A 25701-nucleotide genomic window follows, 5' to 3' on the forward strand; every position below is an offset into this window, starting at 1 on the left:
AAAGCCTTTAAAAAAAGAAAAAAATCTTAAAAAATAAGGCATTTCCATGCAACACATTTGTATACACTTTGTCGTACATCATAAAGCAGACCTGTCAGCTGGAAACCAGGAGATGTAAATAATACTATGGCTAGATATATCGGGATGCCAGGAATACCTTTTTTATTTCAATATTCTCCATTGGTGAGGTATAAACCTTTTTTGTTAAAATGAAATTGAGGCTTAGGTGTCCAGAGACCTAGCATGTCGGAGACCTAGACTATACCTCAACAGTTGAGAGGACTTGTCCAGAGATACACACTGTAGTAATGCCTTTTGATAGTATGTTAATTAACTCTATTTGCACAATGGAGGCGGGAGCTGGTGTTTTTAGCTTCCCTAGCTCCGACCTCTCTGCTCCAATATTGGAGCAGAGGGGGACGAAGACAAGGAAGCTTAGAACACTGGCTCCCGCCTCCAATGGCCAATTAAAGGGGTACTGCGGCCCTTAAACATCTTATGCCCTATCCAAAATATAGGGGATAAGATGTCTGACCGCGGGTGTCCCGCCGCTGGGGACCCCTGCAATTTTGCATTCGACACCCACCTCTTTAAGCTGCACACCGCGTTGCCAGGTCAAAAACTGCAGGGGTGCCGGAGTATTGTGACGTTACGACGAAGCCCCCCCCGTGGTCTGTACCCGCCAGTTTGTGAGCTGGTAACGCGGTGTGCAGCTCAAAGAAGTGGGTGACGAATGCAAGATTGTGGGGGTCCCCAGCGGCCGGCCCCTCGCGGTCAGACATCTTATCCCCAATCCTTTGGATAGGGGATAAGATGTCTTGGGGCCAGAGGACCCCTTAGATATATTTTCAAGGGACCCTAATACAGAGTGTATCTCCAGATCCTTACCATGGATCAGGTGAGCAATTCATCATTTTAATCAGTTTTTTCTGCACTATAACCCTAGGTATTGAGGATGAACCAGGTGTCAGATTCACTTTAAAGAGAATTCATTGCCTAAATTGTTTTCCTTATTTAGAGACAGAAACATTTTAAAAGCATGCTTCAGAATCTATTTTCTAATTTAGTTATTTTTATTTTATATGTTGCCCATTATTATGGGTGTTGCCATCTTGTCTGAACAGTTTTTGACAATTTTAGAGAGATGCTTTACAGCTGGCCCCGTACACCACAGACAACAATCGACAGCACCTGTCCCATTCACCAAAATTGAAGACACTATTGAGCCTTCTCTGTGACCTTTTCAGAGATCATTCTAAAGCGATGGGGGATGCAGATCTCTGCTGTGAATTGTGGTTCCACTTATATTGCCTTACTGGGAAATGATCTGTACAGAACAAGAATTCTCAGCTTAGTTCAGAATGGAAAGTGCAAGACTTCAGGAATATTATAAAATATGGATTGAAACTTATTAAAATAATCTTTGAAAATACTTGGTTGATCATTGAAAAATATGGTTATCATAAAAACCTGATTTAAACAATAGTTAATTTTCTGTTGACACGTTTTCTTGATGACACGTTGCTCATTTTGATGATTTTATTTCACTACTTAACCAACTTTAGGTGTGTGAATCAAATTTTCCTGTGACTATGAACAAGATGCAGGAAGTGTACAACAGCAAAGAGGCCGATGACTTGCATATTTTGCACCCAGTGGTGGGACAACCTTGTGTTGCCAAATATGTGTGTAATGATGAAGAGCAGTGGTACAGAGCAGAAATTAGAGGTAAGATCAGCTTTGTAGAAATGTAATATGTTGAAGTCAAGCTACGGTATAGAGCAACTTGTGTACAGTAGTTTTTAATAGGGCTCAAAGTAAATCTAAACTCAAAATTCTTAATATGTGCCTAAGACTAAACTTTTAACCCCTTTAGGACGCAGCCCTTTTTCACCTTAATGACTGAGCCCTTTTTTGCAATTCTGACCACCGTCGCTTTACGAATTAATAACGCGAAAAATCTTTTACCGAATATTCTGATTCTGAGATTGTTTTTTCGTGACATATTCTACTTTATTTTGGTGGTAAATTTTCGGCGTTACTTGCATCCTTTTTTGGGGGAAAATCCCCAAATTTCATGAAAATTTTGCATTTTTCTAACTTTGAAGCTCTCTACTTGTAAGGAAAATGGATATTTCCAATACATTTTATTTTTCTTCACAAATACAATATGTCCACTTTATGTTGGCATCATAAAATGGACATATTTTTGCTTTTTGAAAAAATTAGAGGGCTTCAAAGTAGAGCAGCAATTTTTAAAAATTTCATGAAAATTGCTAAATCTGAAGGGACAGATGCTACAGAACTACAACTCCCAGCATGCCTGGGCAGTCGAGGCATGCTGAGAGTTGTAGTTTGGCAACATCTGGAGGGCTACCGTTTGGGCACCACTGTAACAGTGGTCTCCAAACTGTGACCCTCCAGATGTTGCAAAACTACAAATCCCAGCATGCACAGACAGCCTTTGGCTGTCTGGGCATGCTGGGAGTTGCAGTTTTGCCTTCCTAGTGGTTGCCACAGTAAAGATCACTTTACTTTCACTTTCAATTCCCCCCCCCTTACCGTCGATTCCCTACCTGAGCCAGGATCCAGCAGTCTCCAGCAAAGATCGAGGTGTCCCCAGGCATCTTCTCCTGCAGGTACCGGCCTCCATCTTCTGTCCATGTTCCCCTCGACATCCAGGGGTGGGCAGAACAGGGGGGTTGCCATGGCAACCCACTGTCCTGCTCTGCCATTGGTCAGAATCAATTCTGACCAATGGCAGGGGATAGGAGGAGATCGCAGCACTGCGACATCACTCCTAGTCCTCAGGATGATCGGGGCTGTCCCTGACAGCTCCGATCATCGCTATTTTCAGGGTGATCGGGTCACCAGAGACCCGATCAGCCCGGAATAGCTGAAAATCGCATGTCTGAATTGACATGCGATTTTCTGCGATCGCCGACATGGGGGGTCTCAGGACCCCCCTGACCGATGTGCCGGGATGCCTGCTGAATGATTTCAGCAGGCATTCCGGTCCGGTCCCCAACCGGCTAGCGGTGGGGACCGGAATTCCCACGGGCGTATGCAAACGCCCCACGTCCTTAAGGACTCGGGATGCAGGGCGTATGCATATGCCCGACGTCTTGAACAGGTTAATAAATCATTAAAAATCCACCACATACCAAGTGAAAATAACAAACACACAAATAATAAGCTAAAAAGCCACTCATTATGCAGCCCAATGTAGCATGCTGCTCTTATGGGCACTGGAAAGTATACTGTAAGTGTTCCAATTCTCATCATAATAACTCACTTCACATAGGAAACACCATTGGAAAGGTTTACCTGAATAATGCCTTCTGCATATAATACTTCCAACGCATTTCTACTCCTAGATCGGAATGGAGTGTCATCAGGGCAGTATTAGATGAGTATTAGCAAACTAGGTGCAACCACTCACAGGATGACAAAATACAAACATGATCTGCACAACTCTATCTAGCTGGTCAACAATCTTTATACATAAAACCAGCTGACTTTGGAAGGTGCATACCCTGTGGGAGAAGGCAGAACAGAAAAAAAAACTAAGGAGCCTCCTTTAAGAGAAAATCGAGTGTGATCTCAGGATTCGCTCCTCCAGTGCTGTTCTGTAGGAAGAAGTTAGTTCTCGCTGTAGAGCATAACCTGCTGTACACAGGGAGCCAGAAGTGTTCTGGGTCCTTGTGCTCTCTAGTTTAGTTTGTTGAAGTCAATCTAAGGTGACAACTTGTGTATAGTAGTTTTTAACAGGGTCGAATGTTAATCTTCTGCACTAGATACAGATGTCAAAAATGAGTCAATGGCCCAGATTTACAAAACTGTAAATCAACACTTTGTGGGCAGGTTTATTAAGTGTTTTAGGTTTTTCCCAATTTTGCACTTAGACTGACAAAGCATTTTTTTAAATATGTCCCACGATATTAACTAAGGGCATTTAACACAAATTGCCCTATAATGGTGCAACTGAACCAACGGTGTTTGCACTTTTCTGACCTACTTTTAAATTGGCCTCCTTTTTACATTAGTGATGTGATAGGTGCAATGTGGCACACAGTTATATGTAAAATATAAAAAACTCAGATCTGTCTGCCAATCTCCTGTCCGGCCATTCTGGTAACATTGGTAGTAACCCTAATATGGCATTTATTTTAGAGATAAGACAACTTTAGTAAATCTGGACCAATGCTGGTGGTTTGCATTGCCCAATAGAGGTGGTTCCAGAGATGTTGATGATAACTCAGGCTTGCAGAACTTGAAGGGGTACTTTGATGCGGAGCATATTTTCCCCTATCCATGGGGGATAAGAGGATAAGTGTCTGATCATTGGGGGGGTCCGACCCCTGGCACTCCCCACAAGCTCATACCCGGCACCCCAGCTCTCTGTTTATTGAGCGCTTTCTGCTCCGTGCATGGATTACTGTTAACTACTGCACAAAGCAGTGGTCAACACCCCTCAATGTATCTCTATGGGAGAGCTGGAGATACAGCGTTTGTGTATCTCCCAACTTACCCATAGAGATCAAGAAAGAGCTGGGATGCAGGGCAGGAGATCGCCACGCCTGTGGATAGGGGATAGGATGTTCTGCACCTAAGTACCCCTTTAATCTCATGCAGTGCCAAATGGGCTGTTCCTGGTTCTGTTGAAGTCACTGCAGGTGTCATGTGATCTCTGCAAATGCAGATGATGTAACAAGAAGCACAATGTGGTACTTACTATGACTTCTCTTGTTTGGCATCAGACAGTAGCACATGATCCTTCTCTGTCAACAGTAGCACTGACAGCGAATGTATGACTTCACAGAAACAGGATAGGCATTCTGTTCACCTATAGAAGACCTGCTTCGGTTTCCTTGCATAGCTTGGTGGCCAGAAGCTCCACTATGAGGGGAAAACTCAGAAGGGGACGTAGGGTTACACCAGCTCTTAGTTCCCTTGATCCCCTCAGTACCTTAGAGTGCCAGATATCAAACCACCACTGATTATGAAGTGATTGCCTAGCCTAGCGGTAGGCCATCCCTTTACAAGGTGTAAAAAACCCTTTAACCTCTTGGGGACGAAGGGTTATTTTCCCTTGCTCCCTGGTACGTAAGGACCGCAGCAAATCGCCGATCAATTCAGATCGGTGACTTGCCGCTATTCTGGGCTGATCGGTCAGAGACAGCCCCGATCATCCTAGAGGATAGGAGCCACATCCTCCTATCCCCTGCAATTGGCCGATCGGCGGACTGATTGGCGAATCGCAGGGTAGGGGCGGGGGTGAACGTTCATTTCCCCCGCTCTGCCCTTCCCTGGATGTGGGGGGCAGAGCGGTGGAAAGATGGCGGCGAGGTGCGGCAGCCGTGGATGTGTCGGGGACCGGCAGTCGTTACCTGGGGACAGACGCGGCAGCAGTCACGCGGGGACCAGGACCGGCGGCAGGCAAGTGGTGCTGCGGTGTCAGATGCTTCAGTGAAGATCGCCTTGATCTTCACTGCAGCTTCTAGGAGTTTCAAAACTACAACTCCCAGCATGCCCAGACAGCCTTTGGCTGTTTGGGCATGCTGGGAGTTGTAGTTTTGCAACATCTGGAGGGCCACAGTTTGGAGACCACTGTGCAGTGGTCTCCAAACTGTGTCCTTCCAGATGTTGCAAAACTACAACTCTCTGCATGCCCAGACAGTCCAGGCATGCTGGGAGTTTTAGTTCTGTAACATCTGGCCCTTCAGATGTTGCAGAACTACAACTCCTAGCATGCCTGGACAGTCTCAGAATGCTGGGAGTTGTAGTTTTGAACATCTGGAAGTGCACAGTTTGGAGACCACTATACAGTGGTGTCCAAACTGTAGCGCTCCAGATGTCAATTCAAAGCATTCCGAGACTGTCCAGGCATGCTGGGAGTTGTAGTTGAACAACATCTGGCCCTTCAGATGTTGCCGAACTACAGCTCCCAGTATGTCTAGGCATGGTATTGCAACAACTTGAGGCACACTGGTTGGGAAACCTTGTATTTTTCCTAACTCAGTGTTTCCCGACCTGTGTGCCTCCTGCTGTGGCAAAACTATAACTCCCAGCATGTACTGACAGACCATGCATGCTGGGAGTTGTAGTTTTGCAGCAGCTGGAGGCACACGGGTTGGGAAACACTGAGTTAGGAAACAGACAGTGGTGCGGAAACACTGCGATAGTCTGTTACCTAACTCAGTGTTTCCGAATCCCAACCAGTGTGCCTCCAGCTGTTGCATAACTACAACTCCCAGCATTCACGGTCTGTCAGTGCATGCTGGGAGTTGTAGTCTTGTCCCCACTCCCTCCCCCACGTGAATGTACAGGGTACATTCACACGGGCGGGGGTTTACAGCAAGTTTCTCGCTTCAAGTTTGAGATGCAGCAAAATTTTCGCTGCAGCTGGAAACACACTGTAAACCTCCGTCCCTTGTGAATGTACCCCAAAAACACTACACTAACCCTAAATAAAGAGTAAACCACTACACCCTTACACTTTCGCCCGCCCACCCCCCAATAAAAGTAAAAAAGTTTTGTACGTCAGTTTTTCCAAAATAGAGCATCCAGCTGTTGCAAAATAACTACTCCCAGTATTACCGGACAGCCATTGACTGTCCAGGCGTGTTGGGAGTTTTGCAACAGCTAGAGGCACCCTGTTTGGGGAAAACTGACGTACAGTATTTTTGGTGGTAGAGGCAAGTGTAACACTTGCATCCGGGTACACCCCTATAAAAATCCCTAATTTAGGCCTCAAATGCGCATGGTGCTCTCTCACTTCGGAGCCCTGTCGTATTTCAAGGCAACAGTTTAGGGCCACATATGGGGTATTTCCGTACTTGGGAGAAATTGCGCTACAAATTTTTGGTGGCCTTTTCTCCTTTTACCCCTTATGAAAATGTAAAGTTGGGGTCTACACCAGCCTGTTAGTGTAAATTTTTTTTTATTTTTTACACCAACATGCTGGTGTTGCCCCATACTTTTCATTTTTATAAAAGGTAAATGGAAAAAAGAGACCCCCAAAATTTGTAACACACTTTCTCCCAAGTACGGAAATACTCCATATGTGGATGTAAAATGCTCTGCGGGCGCACAACATGGCTCAGGAGTGAGAGCGCACTATGTACATTTGAGGCCTAAACTGGGGATTTGCACAGGTTTGGCTGCTGGTTACAGCGGTTCGGACATAAACACAAAGAAATTAACACCCACATGTGACCCCATTTCGGAAACTACCCCCCTCACGGAACATAAGGGGTATAGTGAGCCTTAACACCCCACAGGTGTCTGACAGATTTTTGGAACAGTGGTCCGTGAAAATGAAGAATGTAATTTTTCATTTGGACAGCCCACCGTTACAAAGATCTGTCAAACGCCAGTGGGGAGTAAATACTCACTGTACCCCTTGTTACGTTCCTTGAGGGGTGTAGTTTTCCAAATAGTATGCCATGTGGGGTGTTCTTCGCTGTTCTGGCACCATGGGGGCTTCCTAAATGAGACATGCCCCCCAAAAACCATGACAGCAAAATTCTCTTTCCAAAACCCAATATCGCTCCTTCCCTTCTGAACCCTCTAGTGCACCCACAGAGCACTTTACATCTACGTATGAGGTATTTCCTTATTCAAGAGAAATTGGGTTACAAATTTTGTGGGGCTTTTTCTCCTTTTACCCCTTGTAAAAAAAAAAAAAATATGGGTCCACAAGAACACGTTAGAGTAAAAAATGCAGATTTTGATTTTTCTCCTCCACTTTGCTGCTATTCTTGTGAAATATCTTAAGGGTTAACAAACTTTCTGAATATCATTTTGAATACTTTGAGGGATGCAGTTTCTATCATGGGGTCATTTATGGGGTATTTCTCACAGAAAGGCCCCTCAAATCCACTTCAAACTTAACTGGTCCCTGAAAAATTCAGATTTAAAATTTTCGTGAAAATTTTGAAAATTGCTGCTAAACTTTGAAGCCCTCTCGTGTCTTCAAAAAGTAAAAACATGTTAACTTTATGATGTTGATGTGACATGCCCCCCAAAAACCATTTCAGAAAAACTCACTCTCCAAAATCCCACTGTCGCTCCTTCCCTTCTGAGCCCTCTACTGCGCCCGCCGAACAATTGACATACAAATATGAGGTATTTTCTTACTAGAGAGAAATTGGGTTACACATTTTAGGAAGATTTCTCTCCTTTTACCCCTTGTAAAAATTCAATAACTGGGTCTAAAAGAACATGCCAGTGTAAAAAATGAAGATTTTGAATTTTCTCCTTCAATTTGCTGCTATTCCTGTGAAACACCTAAAGGGATAACAAACCTTTTGATGTCATTTTGAATACTTTGAGGGGTGTAGTTTTTATAATGGGGTCATTTATGGAGTATTTCTAATATGAAGACCCTTCAAATTCACTTCAAAACAGAACTGGTCCCTGAAAAATTTTGGTTGTGAAAAATTGGAAAATTGCTGTTATACTTTGAAGCCCTCTGATGTCTTCCAAAAGTAAAAACACTTCAACTTTCTGATGCAAACATAAAGTAGACATATTGTATATGTGAATCAATATATAATTTATTTGTTATATTAATTTTCCTTATTAGCAGAGAGCTTCAAAGTAAAAAAAAAAAGCAAAATAAATTTTTTTAATTTTTCACCAAGAAATGATGCAAGTATCGACAACATTTTACCACTAACATAATGTCACGAAAAAAACTATCTCTGAATCAGAATGAAAGGTAAAAACATCCCAGAGTTATTAATGCTTAAATTGACAGTGGTCAGATGTGCAAAAAATGGCCGGGACCTACAGTGAAAATTGGAGGTTCCTTAAGGGGTTAAAAAAAAAAGTGTGCTTAAAATTGTCCTCTTCTGGTCCCTGTAACTTTTAATTTTTCTTATACGGGGCTGTTTGAGGGCTAATTTGTTTTGCCCTGTGATCTGTAGTTTTTATCAGTACCCTTTTTGTTTTGATGGGACTATTTAGATTATTATTTTATTTGTATTTTTTTCTGGTATATAAAGTGACCAAAAATCTGCAGTTCTGGACTTTTGTATTTTATTAGGTTTACACCATTCACCGTGCAGTTTTATTAACGTTCTAGTGTGATGGTTCGGACATTTCCGCATATCAAATATGTTTGTGTGTTTTTTTTTTTTTTTTTTCTGTTTTTTTTTTTTTTCTGTTTTTTTTTTTATTATATTTTTATACATCTATCTATTTTTTCAAAATATTTTTTTTTGTTATAGTTGACTATTACCTGCAGTCTTTTGGTTTTAAACAATGAAATATGACATTTATCGGCGCTCCACTGGTACAGGCTACTTGCACGCTTGGAGCGCCGATTGAGTGGCACAGAGGCAGGTAATGACCCTCTGATTTTCATATTGGCTAATCAGGACCCTGTAATATCTCCACAGTGGTCCCGATCATGTATGCCCTTTGTTCTTAAGGACTTAATAATTTATTTTAGTAGTTTATTTCCAAGTGCATTTCAAGCTCATTGAAAGTGGTATTGAAGTGTATACCTTTTCTGAAGAGAATTTTATTATATTAATTTTCTTTTCCTTTTCCAGCTTTATGTAATACTCAAGAAGCAGTCATAAAGTATGTGGACTTTGGCAATTTTGACACAGTTAATATTGCAGCCTTAAGAAGTTTAAAGAAAGAATTCATGACAGAACCACTCAAGGTAAATGTTGATGCTGAGGAAATAACTGCATACATTGTGCCTTCTATATTTAGTAGCTAAAGTGAATAACTTATCTAGTGAAAGTGCCTCTTTAAAGCGTACCTGTCATAGTGCAAAAAAAAAAAGTGATATTGATATGTACATATAATTTGTATGCATCTAGGACCTATATATCCCTAACAAATAGCATTTATATGTTGCTCACTTGCTTTTTTTCTTTCCTTGTGGAGGGGGTGTGTCTGTCACTTTCCCTCACTGTGGATGACTCATCTGCTCTGAGTCTGGGAGCAGCCTGGCAGTCTGCATATCAATGCACAGTAGTTTTTATGCATACATTTTCTATCTGTTCCTAGTAAAGCTGTATGCTAATCAACATAGCTGTTACTATGTGTGTCATTCAGCTTTCATAGACTCCTGAATGTCTGATCAGCTTCTTTGTCATTCAGGAGTCAGAGAAAGCTTTGGCTGTTCAAGCATGCTGGGAGTTGTAGTTTTGCAACAGCTGGAGCTGCAGTATTTATAACCCACTGTGTTAGAGCAGTGTTGCCTTCAGCTGTTGCAAAACAACTCCCATCATTCCCACACATCCTTTGTCTTTAGTTTTGCAAGAGCTGGAGGCACAAAGCTGGAGAATACACAGCTCTAACACAGAGTTTTAAAAAGATTGTACCCCTTGCTGTTGCAAAACTACAAATCCCATCATGGGAGTTGTAGTTTAGGAACAGCTAAAGGCTGTAGTTGTGCAATGGTGATCTCCTATACTGGATACCAACACACTTTACGCCTGGTATCCAGTATGCTTCAAAATACAGAGTAGTCTGTCTGCATAATGATAGATAAAATTGACTTTTTTTTTAATAAGATAGCTTTTTTTTAAAACATACATTTATTAGTAGTACTACAAAATATAAAACAGTGCCTCTTTAAGTTAAATGTATGCAAATATTTAATCCTACAATATGCTAAGCTGAAAGTGGTGGCCGTTTTATGTATAGTCTTAACATGAAAGTTACTAATACTCTTTGCCATTTCCTAATTCTGTAAAGCCACAACCCACTTTTTATCAAAGCATTTCTCAGAGTGCATGGCACTCTCCTAAAAAAAAAAAAAAAAAAACATTGATAAAAAATCAGCAAATGGAAGGGTGTTGGACCAAACACGTCTGTAACCCCCATTAAAAAACTTTGCATCGCTATTTTCTTGGATGACCAGGGCATGTGCAACTTGGTACTAAGACAGTGTTTTCAAAAAAGTGTGCCTCCAGCTGTTGCAATACTACAACTCTCAGCATGCCTGGACAGCTAAAGGCTGTCCGGCATGCTAAGAGTTGTAGTTTTGCAACAGCTGGAGGCACACTTTTCTAAGATGAACAAATATCTAGTTTTGCTACAACTGGAGGCACACTTTACTAAGAGGAACAAATATCTAATCTTTGCTAGCACAGGTCTTGCTCGTCCAGGAAACTAGCACATGCACATTGGAGGAGATATTCAAAAACTACTAATCACACCTTTTTTTTTCTCCTCACATTTTCAAAGGTCTCTTGGGCTGCTTTGAAAATATGGGAGTTCGTTTTCATGCCACTTTAGTTTTTTTTCACTCTAAAATTGCAGAGTGGATAGGGGGATGGCCAAGATGGACATGGATGACAGAAGGGTGGACAGGAGTGACAGAGGGGTGAATAGGGGGGGGACATGGGTACAGACTGGGGGGTGGTCAGAGGTGAGAGGGGTGGACATGGGGGGGGGAACATGTGTTACAGGGGTATGGACAGGGGCGACAGAGGGGTGGCCAAGGTGGACATGGGGGGGGGGGGGGGTTGGACAGGGTTCAGAAGGGGTAACAGAGGGGTGGAAAGGGTACAGTACCTTAAGCAAGCCATTTTTCTTCCGTCGCAGCTTCCACGCTCCTCCCCGCTCCGGCAGGGCACTCATTCACTGCCAGGCACTCATTCATTGCGCCGCAGTGGGGAGGGGGACCCTGGGGCACGGGTCACTGCACCGGCAAGGTAAATCTGCAGAGCACCACCAGGGCACTCACTAACTGGGCTGCAGGGGGAGGGGGATGCTGTGTCCACACGCACAGTAAAGCACACACATACTACTTTCCCCCCCCCTGCGGTGCCGTGAGTCACAGGCGCTCAGGCCGGGGCGGGAAATAAAAAAAAATAATAATAATAATTTGACGATAAAATCCTGCAGCACCCCGGGCAGTGCAGAACGGCACCCCAGTGTGCCGGGGCACCCCGGTTGGGAATCACTGGCCCAGACAATCAATAACTGCATAAATAAAAACATTTGTAAGGCTTAAATGTGAGTTCAGGTGCAGGACCATGAAAAAAACATTTTTTTAAAATATTTTCCAATAATTGTTTAATTTTCAATAATTTATTCATTCACACCTTTTCCCCAAAAAACTAAAGAAAAAAAAAAACTTGTGTGAACATCTTTGAAAATATCATGCAAAATATGAAATTTTTATAGCCACGCTCACTTTTGCAAAACTGGCTTGACTAGTGTAAACCTTGGATAATTCTCATGTAAAACACTTTGAAAATCTGATGAAAAGTTTTCCGCACCAAAATTTTGGCACGAAACGTAAAATTTGTGATGTAAAGAGTTTTGAATATGGCACCCATTGTGTTTCAATGTATCTTGTGCCATTTGATGCAAGGGACCGTCATGAAGTTCTGCTAACTAGGAAATAGGGCTTCATCATAGTGAGAAAAGTGCAGAACGTCTAATAAATGTATATTAGTCCTTTTCATATATCTGCTATCAACACCTGGAGCACCGTGTCATAAGTGATAGCAAAACATTTAAATGTTGAGTCCATGGTTAGACCTCAATTCCTTTGAGAACCTATAGTCTGTCCTCAAAAAGCAGATGGATAAAGAGAAGCACAGAAATTCTGATAGACTCCAAGCACCGAATCGGACAAGGATAGATTATCAGTTAGGATTTGGCCCAGAAGCTGGTGTCCACCATGACGGGACCAATGACAAAATGTCTTAATAAAAGAAGGATCTTGACAAATATTTTAAAGCATATTAAACATGTATAAATGTACTTAAAGGAAAACTGTCATCCTGACGCGGTACTGGCTGGTAGTGCGGGGGATGCTGATCAGTTTCATGCATACTATGCCCGGATCAGCCGCGCCGTTTACCTGTTATCATCTTTCTTCTTGACATGCAAATTAGCTGGTAACTGGAACGGGCGGGGCTACTGCCTTCATCTAGTACTGTGACGTAAACGCCGCCCGACCCGCAGCACCGCCCGGCTTATGAATATTCATGTTCTCCCTCATCATCTCCCTCTCCTCCCCACTGATTTCAGGACTCCACTGCGCTGAAGCGGCTTGTGGGTGTAGACAGGAAGGGAGCACATGCGGGCTTGGTATACATCAAACTGATCAGCGTCCCCCGCAATACCAGCCAGTACTGCTGGTTAGTGCAGGGGGAGCAAGCTGACAGTTTTCCTTTTAAAGGGGTTCTCCACACCTAGTTATCTTATCACCTACCCAAGAGCTTGGCAGACAGTTTTATTTATTTTGACTTGACCTGATTTCCATTATTCTGTGTAATACTTGTAGGCAATTGGCTGCAGGCTTGCTTATATTCAGCCTCTTGATGCTGGACCCTTTTGGACCCCCGAGGCTTGTCTACTGTTTGAGCAGCTGACTTACTGTAAACATCTGAATTGTACTTCAATAGGTACAGTATTCAGCATTCTAATGTTACTGCACATTTACAGTGTATTATTTCTTCATTGACCTCTTTCTTTCTGCTGTTGGAATCTTATCTATTTGTTTTTATCTCACGGTATTAGGTATAATTTACACAACGTATTCTTACTTCACTTTTTATGATCTTGGATGTTTTATTAAGAGGTTATTCTAGTAAAATAAATGGCAGGTTTAGAAATAAAATATTTTCTTGCTCCTGAATCCGTCACCTCAAGTAAAAAGTAGATTTAGATGTTTGTGGACAGGACCTTTCTTAAGACTTTGCTTTTAATGGTACTTTCCCACTTGGTGTATATGCAGCGTATTTCACGCTGCGAGAAATACGCTGCGTATCCCTCGCTCACCATTCATACAGGGCTTTCCAGCAGCAGCCCTATGTGTGTAGTGAGTTTTGGAGGCGGAGCCGCGCGTTACGGTCACGCCAACCCATGGCCCCGCCTCCAAAATTCACTGCACACATAGTGTTGCCGCCGGAAAGCCCTGTGTGAATGGTGAGCGAGGGATACGCAGCGTATTTCCCGCTGCTTCTGCAGATTTTGCGCTGCGTATATGCCAAGTTGGACCGTACCCTAAAGCTCCAGATATAGTCCATATTTCCGTAGCCCAGGTCCTGGTCACTCTGGTCTTCACACTTGTATTGTCAAATCCTATTTCGGTTCTAGCGTCATAAACCATGATTGGAAGAATAGTTCTGCATTTTCCAAATAGAGCTTTCAATGGAGATTTGTAAACAGCCTTAGTATACGGTCCTCTCATACTGCAAAGACAGTTTGCTTAAAAAATTATTCATGACTTTATTCATTTTACTACAAAATCTAACCTGCTGATCAGATGGCACAGAGGCAGGTTGGGACTCTCTGGCCATCATACACCTGTAAGTAGCATAAATGAATGAAACAAAGAACAAATGACGGAATTGTGTGTGTGGGGGGGTTCTTTTTGTGACATCACATCCCAGGAAAAAAAAAAAGAATGAAAAGTGAATAAGAGCAGCACTATGATATTTAACCACCATTGTTTGGTCATGCAGGTATGCTTCTTGAGAACAAGCTATCTGTTGAGCTTTTTGATGTTAACCCAAGTTATGTGATGAGTATTAACACCATGCTTGTTGAGGAAAAAGTTGCATCTTTTATACAGTGGTATGTATTTCTTGGGACTTCAACATATGAATGTAATTACAATTACGCATACGATTTACAGTATATAATTCTTCAGTCATTCTTTTAAGTCCTTTTTTTAATTTATTTATTTACTTTCATCATTCCAACTGTGTGGGCCTCCTCAGGACTCTCATATAGTTGAATACTACACGGGAGCACAGGGCCAGCAGCTCCTTATTTTATCATACAATCTTATAGGTCGACAGCACTTTAACCCCTTAAGGACCAACCCCATTTTCACCTTGAGGACCAGAGCGTTTTTTGCACATCTGAGCACTGTCACTTTAATCATTAATAACTGGGATGCTTCAGAGATTGTTTTTTCGTGACCTATTGCATCATTTCTTGGGGAAAAATTCAAAAATTTCATGAAAAATTGGAAAATTTTGCATTTTTCGAACTTTGAAGTTCTCTGCTTGTAAGGAAAATAGACATACCAAATAAATTATATATTGATTCACATATACAATATGTCTACTTTATGTTGGCATCATAACGTTGACACGTTTTTACTTTTGGAAGACATCAGAGGGCTTCAAAGTTCAGCAGCAATTTTCCAATTTTTCCCAAAATTTTCAAAATCGGAATTTTTCAGGGACCGGTTCAGTTTTGAAGTGGATTTGAAGGGGCTTCATATTAGAAATACCCCATTATAAAAACTGAAAACTCAAACTGAAATTCGAAATCTTCATTTTTTACACTCTCATGTTCTTGTAGACCCAGTTTTTGAATTTTTACAAGGGGTAAAAGGAGAGAAATCCACCCCCACCCCCAAAATTTGGAACCTAATTTCTCTTGAGTAAGGAAATACCTCATATTTGTATGTAAAGTGTTCAGCAGGCGCAGTAGACGGCTCAGAAGGGAAGGAGCGACAATGGGATTTTGGAGAGTGAGTTTTTCTAAAAGGGTTTTTGGGGGGCATGTCACATTTAGGAAGCCTCTATGGTGCCAGAGCAGCAAAAAAAACAAAAACACATGGCATACTATTTTGGAAACTACACCCCTCAAGGAATGTAACAAGGGGTACAGTGAGCCTTAACACCTCACAGGTGTTTGACAACTTTTCATTAAAGTTGAATGTGTAAATAAAAAAAATTTCACTAAAATGCTGGTTTTCCCCCAAATTTTAAATTTTTACAAGGGGTAATAGGAGAAAATGCCCCCCAAAATTTGTAACCCAATCTCTTCTGAGTATGGAAATACCCCATGTGTGGACATCAAGTGCTCTGCTGGCGCACTACAATGCTCCGAAGAGAAGGAGTTACATTTGGCTTTTGGTAAGCACATTTTGCTAAAATGGTTTTTGGGGGGCATGTCCCATTTAGGAAGCCCCTATGGTGCCAAGACAGCAAAAATAAACACGGCATACAATTTCGTAACTACCCCCCTCAATGAACGGGTACAGTGAGCCTTAACACCCCACAGGTGTTTGACGACTTTGGATGTGTAAATTAATTAATAATTATTTTTTTTTTCCACTAAAATTCAGGTTTTCCCCCAAATTTTACATTTTTACAAGGGGTAATAGGAGAAAATGCCCCCCAAAATTTGTAACCCCATCTCTTCTGAGTATGGAAATATCCCATGTGTGGACGTCAAGTTCACTGCGGGTGCAGTACAATGCTCAGAAGAGATGTAGTCACATTTGCAAAAATGATTTTTTACACTAAAATGCTGGGGTTACCCCACATTTTTTTTTTCACAAGTGGTAATAGGAAAAAATTTCACCGTAAATTTGTAAATACATTTCTTTGGCGTAAGGACATACCTCATGTCTGGTTTGCAGGTGCACACCAGGTCTCAGAAGAGCAGGAGCGCAGTCAGGGGCCTTGAGCATTTACATAGCTGCCTATGGAGCCAGAACAGCTGGACCAATGACCCAGAGCATAGCCAAAACTAAAAAATATGCCCACCCCAAATTCTATGCTCTGAATCATCATTCTGGGAATGTGATGTATGTGGCCGTCCCTAACCGGTTGCCTCAAATGCGCACACCGCTCAGGTGGAGAGAGAGCGCTGCGCATTTGAGGCAACATATAAAAGTCCCCAATTATAGTGACCTATGACCCATTTAAAATAAATATATATACCCCCAGAGGTCTATATATATATATATATATATATATATATATATATATATATATATATATATAATTTTTTTTTTTTTTATAAAAGTGTTTTTTTGGGCAAGTTAGTGCTTTTATGGGGTTAAAGTTTGGAATGTACTCTGGGCTTGGTACATTGGAGTCAAATTATGGGAAATTAAAATGAATAGGGAAAATTTAGTACTCCATTGAAGTGTGATACTCCCTGAAGATCGGGGGAAGTGTCAAATTGAGTGGTGGTGTCATTCCGTATCCCCCTCCTGTGACACACGCCGCATTTTTTCTGTGATCCTGGTACCTATAACTTCAGTTCCTTGGGAACTCTGGCCTGCTCTTTCCCGGTCGCCATAAATCAGGGCCTTTAGGACTTCTTGGTACTGGAGGAATGTCCCTGTGTTGCCAGCGTACTGGGGCAGTACAAAAGAGTTGTACATGGCAACCTGTACCAAGTAGACCGCAACTTTTTTGTACCATACCCATGATCAGGATGAGGTACTGAGCAACATATGTTTTTTGTTTTTTTTTTTGGGGGGGGGGGGGGGGGGTGCCATCTGACAGGTACACTCTAAGTCAGGATATTTCTGTTGTGTGTAGATTTACTTTGCTGGTACTGTTCTGCTGTAAGTTTTGGGGTTTCCATGTGGAAGTTCCACAGAAGATCAGTCTAGTGAATATTTCCCCTAACTGTCCCAGATTTCTGCTTTTTATCATGGTAAACTGTTTTCTGTCTGATATTTACACAACGTTACCTGCTGTTTATTACTGCTTGCTGTCTTATCACTATGGGATTAGGAATGTGTCTCTTCTTTTAAGCTCATCATATTCTGCTGAACATCTCCCACTGAAGGAAGTATGGGATCCAGTCCTAGAGCTATCTCCTAACTCTATGGAAATGTGCTTGGATAACATTTCTCTGTTTGAACGAAAAGAGCTTGATGTGTTTATCAGCCATGTTGTATCTCCCAGCAAAATCTACGTACAGTGGTTAACTACAGAGAACATTCTTAAGAGGTAATGTCTATATATCGGCAGGATTTTCAGTTTTTTTGTGTCATATGTATTGTTTCAAGTTCGAAGTGTTAAGAGCTGTCTCAATGGATAATGTTTTTTGCTGTACAGATCATAAAAATTAAAGGAGTATTCTGCAATAATATTTTTATAATATTCTGGAGACAGGATAAAAATTAAAAGTGCAATACTTTCCTCCCCGGTCCCCCAAAACTTCTTTATGGGGTGCCCTAATGGCCACCGCTTGTTCCTGCTTCTGAGATGAGACATCGCAGCAGCACCTGCCATCTCAACCAGTCACTGACTGCAGTGGTGTCTTGCCTCAGTGACTGCCTGAGCGGGCAGGTCCTGCCGAGAAGACTCATCTCGAAAGCAGGAATAAGCGGGGACCCAGAAGGTGCTAGATCGGGATATGTGGAGAATCAGTGTAGCTGTGTATTGCCCTGTTGAGAGTCCTGCCTGTGAAGTGCTAACAATCTACAAGAGGAGAGGATGGAAACAGTGCAGTGTATCTTCCACCAGCTACTGTGAGCAGTATTATTGAGAAGTGTAAATACCACATGACCTCAACGACAAAGTAGAGACCATGTAAAGTTGCAGAATTTACATGGTCTGCATATCCAAGCATCTACATGTAAGCCATACCTCACCAAGTGTCAGATGGATTGGTGTTAATCCACCATCACTGGGCTTTGGAGCAGGAGAAACATGTTTTTGGGCAGTGGTGTCCAAACTGTGGCCCTCCAGATATTGCAAAACTACAACTCACAGCATGCATGGACAGCCATTCTTTCAAAAACCGCTCCCTTTCTGTCTCCAGGTTGGGTGTGGTTCTGCAGCTCAGTTCCATTGAAGTGAATTAAGCAAAGTTGAAATACCATACACACCCTGGGGACAGACGTGGAGCTGTTTTTGAAAGAAATTAGCTCTGTTTTTCTATTCCTGGATAACCTTGTTTAATGGTTCAGCTTAACAAGACATTTTGGACAATTGTCCCTGTCATCATTGTGGGAACAAGTTTGGGTTTGGTCCTTTCCTGTTCCAGCATGACTATGTTTCAATGCACAAAGCAAGGTCCACATGGTTGGTAGAGTCTGGTTTAGAAGAAATTAGGGCTGTCCCGATACTGGTATCGGTATCTGGACAGATTCTGGACAGATACTGGACGTTTGCACGAGTACTTGTACTCGTGCAAATGTCCCAGATACCTAATCCGATAACTGCCGTCCCACCGGCAGGTATCATGGAGGTGCAGTAAGCCGCCTGCACTCTCTGCTCCCAAGCTATGCAGTGCGCTCATAGTCTGGACCTGCATTAACCCTTTAGACGCCACAATCAAAGTTGATTGTGGCATCTAAAAGTCCTGAAGTTAACTGCCGGTTAGCTCAGGGATGCTGATCTGGGTCACCACGATAATGTGTGTAATCGCGGTGTCCCGATCAGCTGTGAGGACGGCCGGCATTAGTATAGGAGCACTGCTATGCTATGGCTATATCTACAGATTGTATGTAATAGTCTAATAAATAAGACAAAAAAAGTGGAAAAACATTTTGTAAAAAATAAATGTGAATTAACCCCTTCCACATAAAAAAATTAAATCGCCCCCTTTTCAAGTTTAAATAAAATAAAAAGAATATATTTTTTTAATATAAAAAAAGCCCCTTTTTCTATAAAAAAAAAAAAAAAAAACACCCCTTTTTCCCATTAAGGGTACGTTCACACTGGCGGATCCACAGCGTATTTTATGCTGCGGTTCCGCCTCTGAAGGACCGCTACATGCTGCCTTTAGATGTGCCTGCTTTAGATGTCACATGACATATAAAAAAAAGTATCGCTAATTGGTATTTAAAAAGTACCGGTACTCGTTCTTTAAAAAATGGTATCTGGGAATCCCTAGAAGAAATTGACCACACAGAGCCCTGAGTTCAGCCCCACCCAAAAGCTTTGAGATGTTCCAGAATGGAGATTGTGAGCCAAGTCCTCTCCTCCAACATCAGTGCCTGACCTCACAAATGGTCTTCTGGATGAACAGAAAAATATTCCCACAGATGCCCCCCAAAATCTTACAGTAAAGCTTCCCCGAAGAGAGGAAGCTATTATCACTGCAAAGAGGGAGGATGACCAACTCCATATTAATGCCTATGGATGTAGAAGGGAATGCTGTAAAAGCTTCTGTAGGTGTGTCTACCCACAGTAGCACAGGCTATCAGTTGTGCTGAGGGGAAGGGGAGAGAGAGAGAAAGTAGTTTAAAATAGCAGTTTGTAGCCTTTTGGAGTGTGTTATATTAACTTGTCTATTGGGATATCCCTTTTAGGGTTGAGTATTTTACTGCATATTTGCTGCATGTATATTTTCCTACCCATTGAAGTCAATGAGTAGCAAAATCAGCTGTGTATTTTGCTACCCAATTTGCTACTTCAATGGGTAGGAAATTAGGCAGCAGCAAAATACGGAACGTGTGACCCTACCCTACAAGCTAGGTTCACGTCTGTGTCAGAAAATCCGTTTGGGGCCTGCATGGCAGATTCCATTAAGGGATGGGCAACTGAGCCCAATGGTCTGCTGTGGGACGTACACCAACATAGCCCGATGTAACCCCATTGACTTCTTTGGGGGTCCGTTGGATTTCTGTCTGGTGGTATTTTTCTGGAAAATACCAGACAAAAAAATACAGCTTGCTATGTTTATTTGCTTGTTTGACTGTTTTCTGCAATAGAGGTCCCGAAAGGAGCTTCGGACTCAGATATAAACAGCCTAAATGCATTAGACTACATATTTAGTGATTGCTTGTGTAATGTTTCACACGTGTTTTTTCACTTCTTCGGGATTCTAGTTTGCAAGCAGCCATGTTTGAGCGGTATGAGAACTCAAAACCAGAGGCTGTACAATGGCAAGTCGATATGAAGGTAGCAGTTCAGCTCCAGTCTAATAATCAGTGGACGCGTGGGAAGGTTATAAATGTAATATCCGACAGTTTTGTTGAGGTAAGAAAATTACAATCTCTGTGTTTTTGTAAATCTCTAATATTCCTGTTAGGCTAGGTTCACGCTACGGAATTTGTGTAATTCCGCTTAAAATTTACCCTCAGAATTTCTGATAGTGCTGGCAATGGGATTCCGCTGCACAGTGCACACAACGGAATTTCAGTGGTGGATGTTCCACCGTCCAAAGAAAGATCATTCTTTTACCAAAATCCACCTGAAATACATTGCTGTCTATGGGGATGGCAACGTAAATGTGGTCGTACGCTCAGACTCGCAAAGTGTGAGAATCTAGCCTTAGTGTTGCATAACCTAAAGTCCCTGTGTAGCCATACTTTTAAAGGGTTTGTCCCAAGATTACAGTTTACCATCTATACACAGAAGTTGAGTAATTTATGCTCTTCCTAATGTCAATTCACAATTATTTTTCAGGTATTTTGTTACGATTTTGGCACACAGGAAGTGAAAGATGTCACCAACATAAGGACATTAGATGAAAGCATGATGGTATACGGTACCATGTGTCTGGAGTGTTCGCTCATGGATATAAAGTATGTTTAGAAGCTATTGTACATATCAGTCGGGATCCACAATGTAGCAGTAATATTATTTTGTGTTATGTAATATATTTGCTTTAGTGGACTTTCCTGTTTATAAGAACCATCATCTGTTATTCAGAACAGAGATCAGGGACAGATACATTGTTCATTTTTGCCCGTAGTGTATTGTTTTCCAAACAAAGAGTCTCCAGCTGTTGCAAAACTACAACTCCCAGCATGCCCGGACAGCCGAAGGCTGTCCGGCCATGCTGGGAGTTGTAGTTTTGCAACAGATTGAGGCACATGGTTTGGAAAACGTCGCCCTAGTGGCCAACTAACATATTGCACAACTTGCAAAGCTTTAGAATAAATTTCTATGTATGCACATACAGTAAAACGTCTTTTAGATAACCACCCAAAATTGCACAAAACCATCCAGGGAGGTGTTCTTCTTAAAGAATGCTCAATAAAAGAGAACTGAAAATAAATTCTGGGGAAGGGGGAGGTCCCAGAGATTATACTGTATTTGCAGGAAGTAAGCATGTAAACACCTGTTATAAGACATCTATGCTGTTTTCCATGTAGCTTGGGTGGAGTTCCACCTTAAGGGTGCGTTCACACTGAGGAATTCACAAGGAATAATTTTGGTCAGAAAATTGTTGCCTTCTGTCATTTTATCCATCAAGTGGAATTCAAGAGGAATTTCCATGTGGAAATGAAGAGGAATGAAGAAGGAGGCTATTTCGTCTACTTTTCGCAGATTCCGCTTGAAGAATTAAAATGTTCTTTCTTCAAGCAGAAAGGAATTCAGCATCGGAATTCTGCTAGCGGAATTTCCACAGTGTAAACAGGACAGCAGAAAAAAAAACTATGGGTAGAGGAGATGTGCATTAATTTGGAGCTGAGAATTCAAGAGGAATTACAGTGGTCCCTCAACATACGATGGTAATTCGTTCCAAACGACCCATCGTTTGTCGAATCCATCGTATGTTGAGGGATCCGTGCTAATGTAAAGTATAGGAAGCTGTACTCACCTGTCCCCGCCGCTCTGGACCAGGTCCTCACCGCTCCCGATGCTGTCCCGCTGCTCCGGTGTCTTCTTCGCGATCCTCCGTCTTCTTCCGCATCTTCTCCGCCATCCGGGCCTCGCTTTCTGGTGACGTTATTACGCTGCTGCGCCGGCGCGGCGTGCGTAGTGACGTAATAATGACGCCGGAAAGCGAGGCCCGGACCATGGAGAAGATGGAGAAGACGCCGGAGGATTGCAAAGTGGACCCAGAGCAGCGGGAATAGGTAAGCGAACCTGCCCGGGATGCTTAAACTGCTATCCAACAGCAGCTTAAGCATTTTGCAGTGTCGGATAGAAGTTAATGCGATGGCCCCGACATATAAAAGCATCGTATGTCGATTTTATCATATGTCGGGGCCATCGCAGGGCGGGGGGATTACTGTACTCAAGTAAATTCCTCTTGAATTACTCAGTGTGAACGCACGCACCCTAACTGTGCTACCTAACCTTGCCATATAATTTCTGTGACTGTATCGGCTCTTTCTGTATTTTTCAGGCCTGCCGGAGGAAGTCAAAACTGGACCGCAACTGCCTGTGACTTTCTTTCCCATTATCTCAAAGGAGCCACAGTCACGATGGTTATTGAAGTCAGTGCTGCCAACCTTTTCAGTTTTGTACACATATATACTCCATTAAGGTCTATTCACACGTACAGTATCCTGCACATATTTGATGCGCAGGATTTGCAACTGCAGATTTCAATGTAAACCAATTGACCGAACACAGCTTTCAATATGCACAGGATACTGTATGTGTAAATACACCCTAAGGCCCCTTTCACAGTGTCGGTGCTCCCCTTCAAGAATGGCAGGGAGAAAAAGTCACTCTGCTGTGTCCTCACAGCAGTGTGAAAGAAGCCTAAGGGGGAAATTTATCAAAACCTGTGCAGAGGTAGAGTGGTGCAGTTGCCCTTAGCAACCAATGGGATCATTTCTTTCCGTTTTTCACAGGCCCTTTTATAAAAATGAAAGAAGCGATCTGGTTGCTATTAAAAGCTTGCAAGTGAGATAACTCATGGGGTTTCTAACTAGTATTCATATACAGAGATGAACCCCTGCATACTAGACTTATGGGTATCATAACTTATTAATACGGATTACATAGATGTGCTTGTCATTGTGCTGTTTTGTTTGATCTGTCTATTAGGGATCAACCGATTATCGGTTTGGCCGATAATCACGATTTTGGACATTATCGGTATCGTCAATTACCTTGCCGATAATGCCCCGGCCAGAGACGACCGTCGCCGACGCTGCCCCATCGCCTCCCCCCATCCTCTGGCCACATACCGCCGCCACTGCCCCATTGCCTCCCCCCATCCTCTGGCCACATACCACCGCCCCATCGCCTCCCCCCTTCCCCGGTGTTAGAATTACCTGTTCCCGGGGTCCGCGATACTTCTGGCTCCTGCGCTGTTGCTGTGCGCTGCGCAATGACTAGTGACGTCCCCAAAGCGGCGTCACCGTCAGTGCGCACAGTGACAGCGCAGGACGCCGACGGAGCCAGAAGTATCGCGGACCTCAGGAACAGGTAATTATAACACCGGGGATGGGGGGGTGGCAGTATGTGGCCAGAGGATGGGGGGCGGCGGTATGTGGCCAGAGAATGGGGGGGGGGGGGGCGTCGGCGGTATGTGGGCAGGGGGGGGGGGGGGGGGCGTCGGCGGTATGTGGGCAGAGGATGGGGGGGGGGGGGGTCGGCGGCGGTATGTGCGCAGAGGATTGGGGGGAGGGGATGGGGCAACTGTGGTGGTTAGATTCAGGACCCCAGGACAGGCAGGGGGAGAGAAGTGGGCGGCGGCGGTGGTCTCTGGCCCGGAAAAAGCTGCTGCAGTTCATTGATTTAAAGCGCCCGCTTTAAATCATTGATCTGCAACGGCTTCTGCCCCGCCGGGGGTGGGGTGTTGAAATAGCCAATAACTTATACCGGAATATCGGTATAAGTTATCGGCTATCGGCCTGAAAGGTGACAGATTATCGGTATTGGCCCTAAAAAATCGATATCGGTCGATCCCTACTGTCTATTGTTAAGGTCTGTCTTCTTATCATGGTGTGTGTGTGTGTGTATATGTATGTGTGTGTGTGTGTGTATATATATATATATATATATATATATATATATATATATATATAAAATATACACACACATATACACCTACATATACAGATATATATGCCAATTCCTAAATCCAAATGGTTGCCTACAATAAAACAATTCAGCTTCACATTTGGTACATTGAGTCCCTGCATAGGCATTTTTAAGGATGGCACGGCACCCGAACCTCTACTTCAAAACTTGCTGCTTTATTGCCACTGGCAAGGTGTACAATGAGGATAGGTGTAGTGCATCCTCATTGTACACCTTGGCAGTAGCAATAAAGCAGCAAGTTTGAAGTAGAGGTTGGGGGACTGTGTCATTTGTTTTCTTCTAAGAATTTATGTGCGCATACTGCACTTCAGACACAGGCACGAAGAATCTACAGAGCGCACAGATCTGCAGGGTTAAAATCCTGAGCCTGAGGAATACAAGAAGGAGTGGAGTGGTGCTGACAGCCTTATCTCAGGACTTTGTTTTAGATTTTTAAGGATGGGTTCACAACATAGAAAAGTGATGTTAAGCAAATCGCAACAGACCAGTGACCTCCAAACTGTAGCCCTAGGCTCTCTGGGCATGCTGGGAGTTGTAGTTTTGTAACACCTGGAGAGCCACAGTTTGGAGACCACTGCAATAGACCATAGAGCAGTGTTTCCCAACCAGGGTGCCTCCAGCTGCTGCGAAACTACTTTGGCTGTCAGGGCATTTTGGGAGCTGGTTTTGCAACAGCTGGAGGCACTCTGGTTGGAAAATACTGTCAGAGTTCCTCTGTACCCCTGTTTTTGCTGCTGCTGATGAGCTGTCTTCTGATATATCCCTCAGGAGACAGCTTAGCACCCATATATGTCTCAAGCCTATTCCGTGATCCTTTGCAGCTCTAGACAACAGCTTCTTCTGGTCTCTCCTGACAATCCAGATCCAGATGGAGCGCACACGTCATCAGGGGTCAGCAATGGAATTCTGAACCTGGGGGACCATATAAACATGAAAAAGTGGACGATCCGCGGCATAGCCGTACAGCAGTAAATGTAGAGCTAACATAACTTTGCTTAATGGGCAGGATAGTTTAAGGTCTGAGTGATAGGTATTTTTATAAAGAGTACCTACAATTTAAAAGGTTTCTCCCACCGGCCCTTAAGTAGTCCCCTCGGTAGGAGCCATGTTTTCTAATCCCATACTCAAGCCCTCTCAGCGTGATTGACAGCCCGCGTCCCCGCTCTGCTCCCAGTGCGATGATGCGGGCAATGCCTGGGCTACCAGTTGTAGATTCCGTTGGAAGTCATATTTGTGCTTTTGCTTGTATGCTTATTTTACT

General features: G+C 43.0%; 1 protein-coding gene across 1 annotated transcript in view; it reads left to right on the top strand.

Moving 5' to 3' along the window:
- Positions 1–25701, top strand: part of RNF17 (ring finger protein 17) — a 183214-nt gene that overhangs the window by 106166 nt on the left and 51347 nt on the right. The window contains exons 20-27 of the mRNA XM_056560060.1: positions 1566–1728; positions 9564–9679; positions 13274–13394; positions 14457–14568; positions 17508–17705; positions 20537–20687; positions 21117–21235; positions 22789–22879. Of these exons, the coding sequence (XP_056416035.1) occupies positions 1566–1728; positions 9564–9679; positions 13274–13394; positions 14457–14568; positions 17508–17705; positions 20537–20687; positions 21117–21235; positions 22789–22879 (1071 nt within the window). The remainder of the gene's footprint in view (positions 1–1565; positions 1729–9563; positions 9680–13273; positions 13395–14456; positions 14569–17507; positions 17706–20536; positions 20688–21116; positions 21236–22788; positions 22880–25701) is intronic.

Source organism: Hyla sarda, chromosome 2 (genome assembly GCF_029499605.1).
Source record: "Hyla sarda isolate aHylSar1 chromosome 2, aHylSar1.hap1, whole genome shotgun sequence".
In the NCBI taxonomy this organism is placed as follows: Eukaryota; Metazoa; Chordata; class Amphibia; order Anura; family Hylidae; genus Hyla; species Hyla sarda.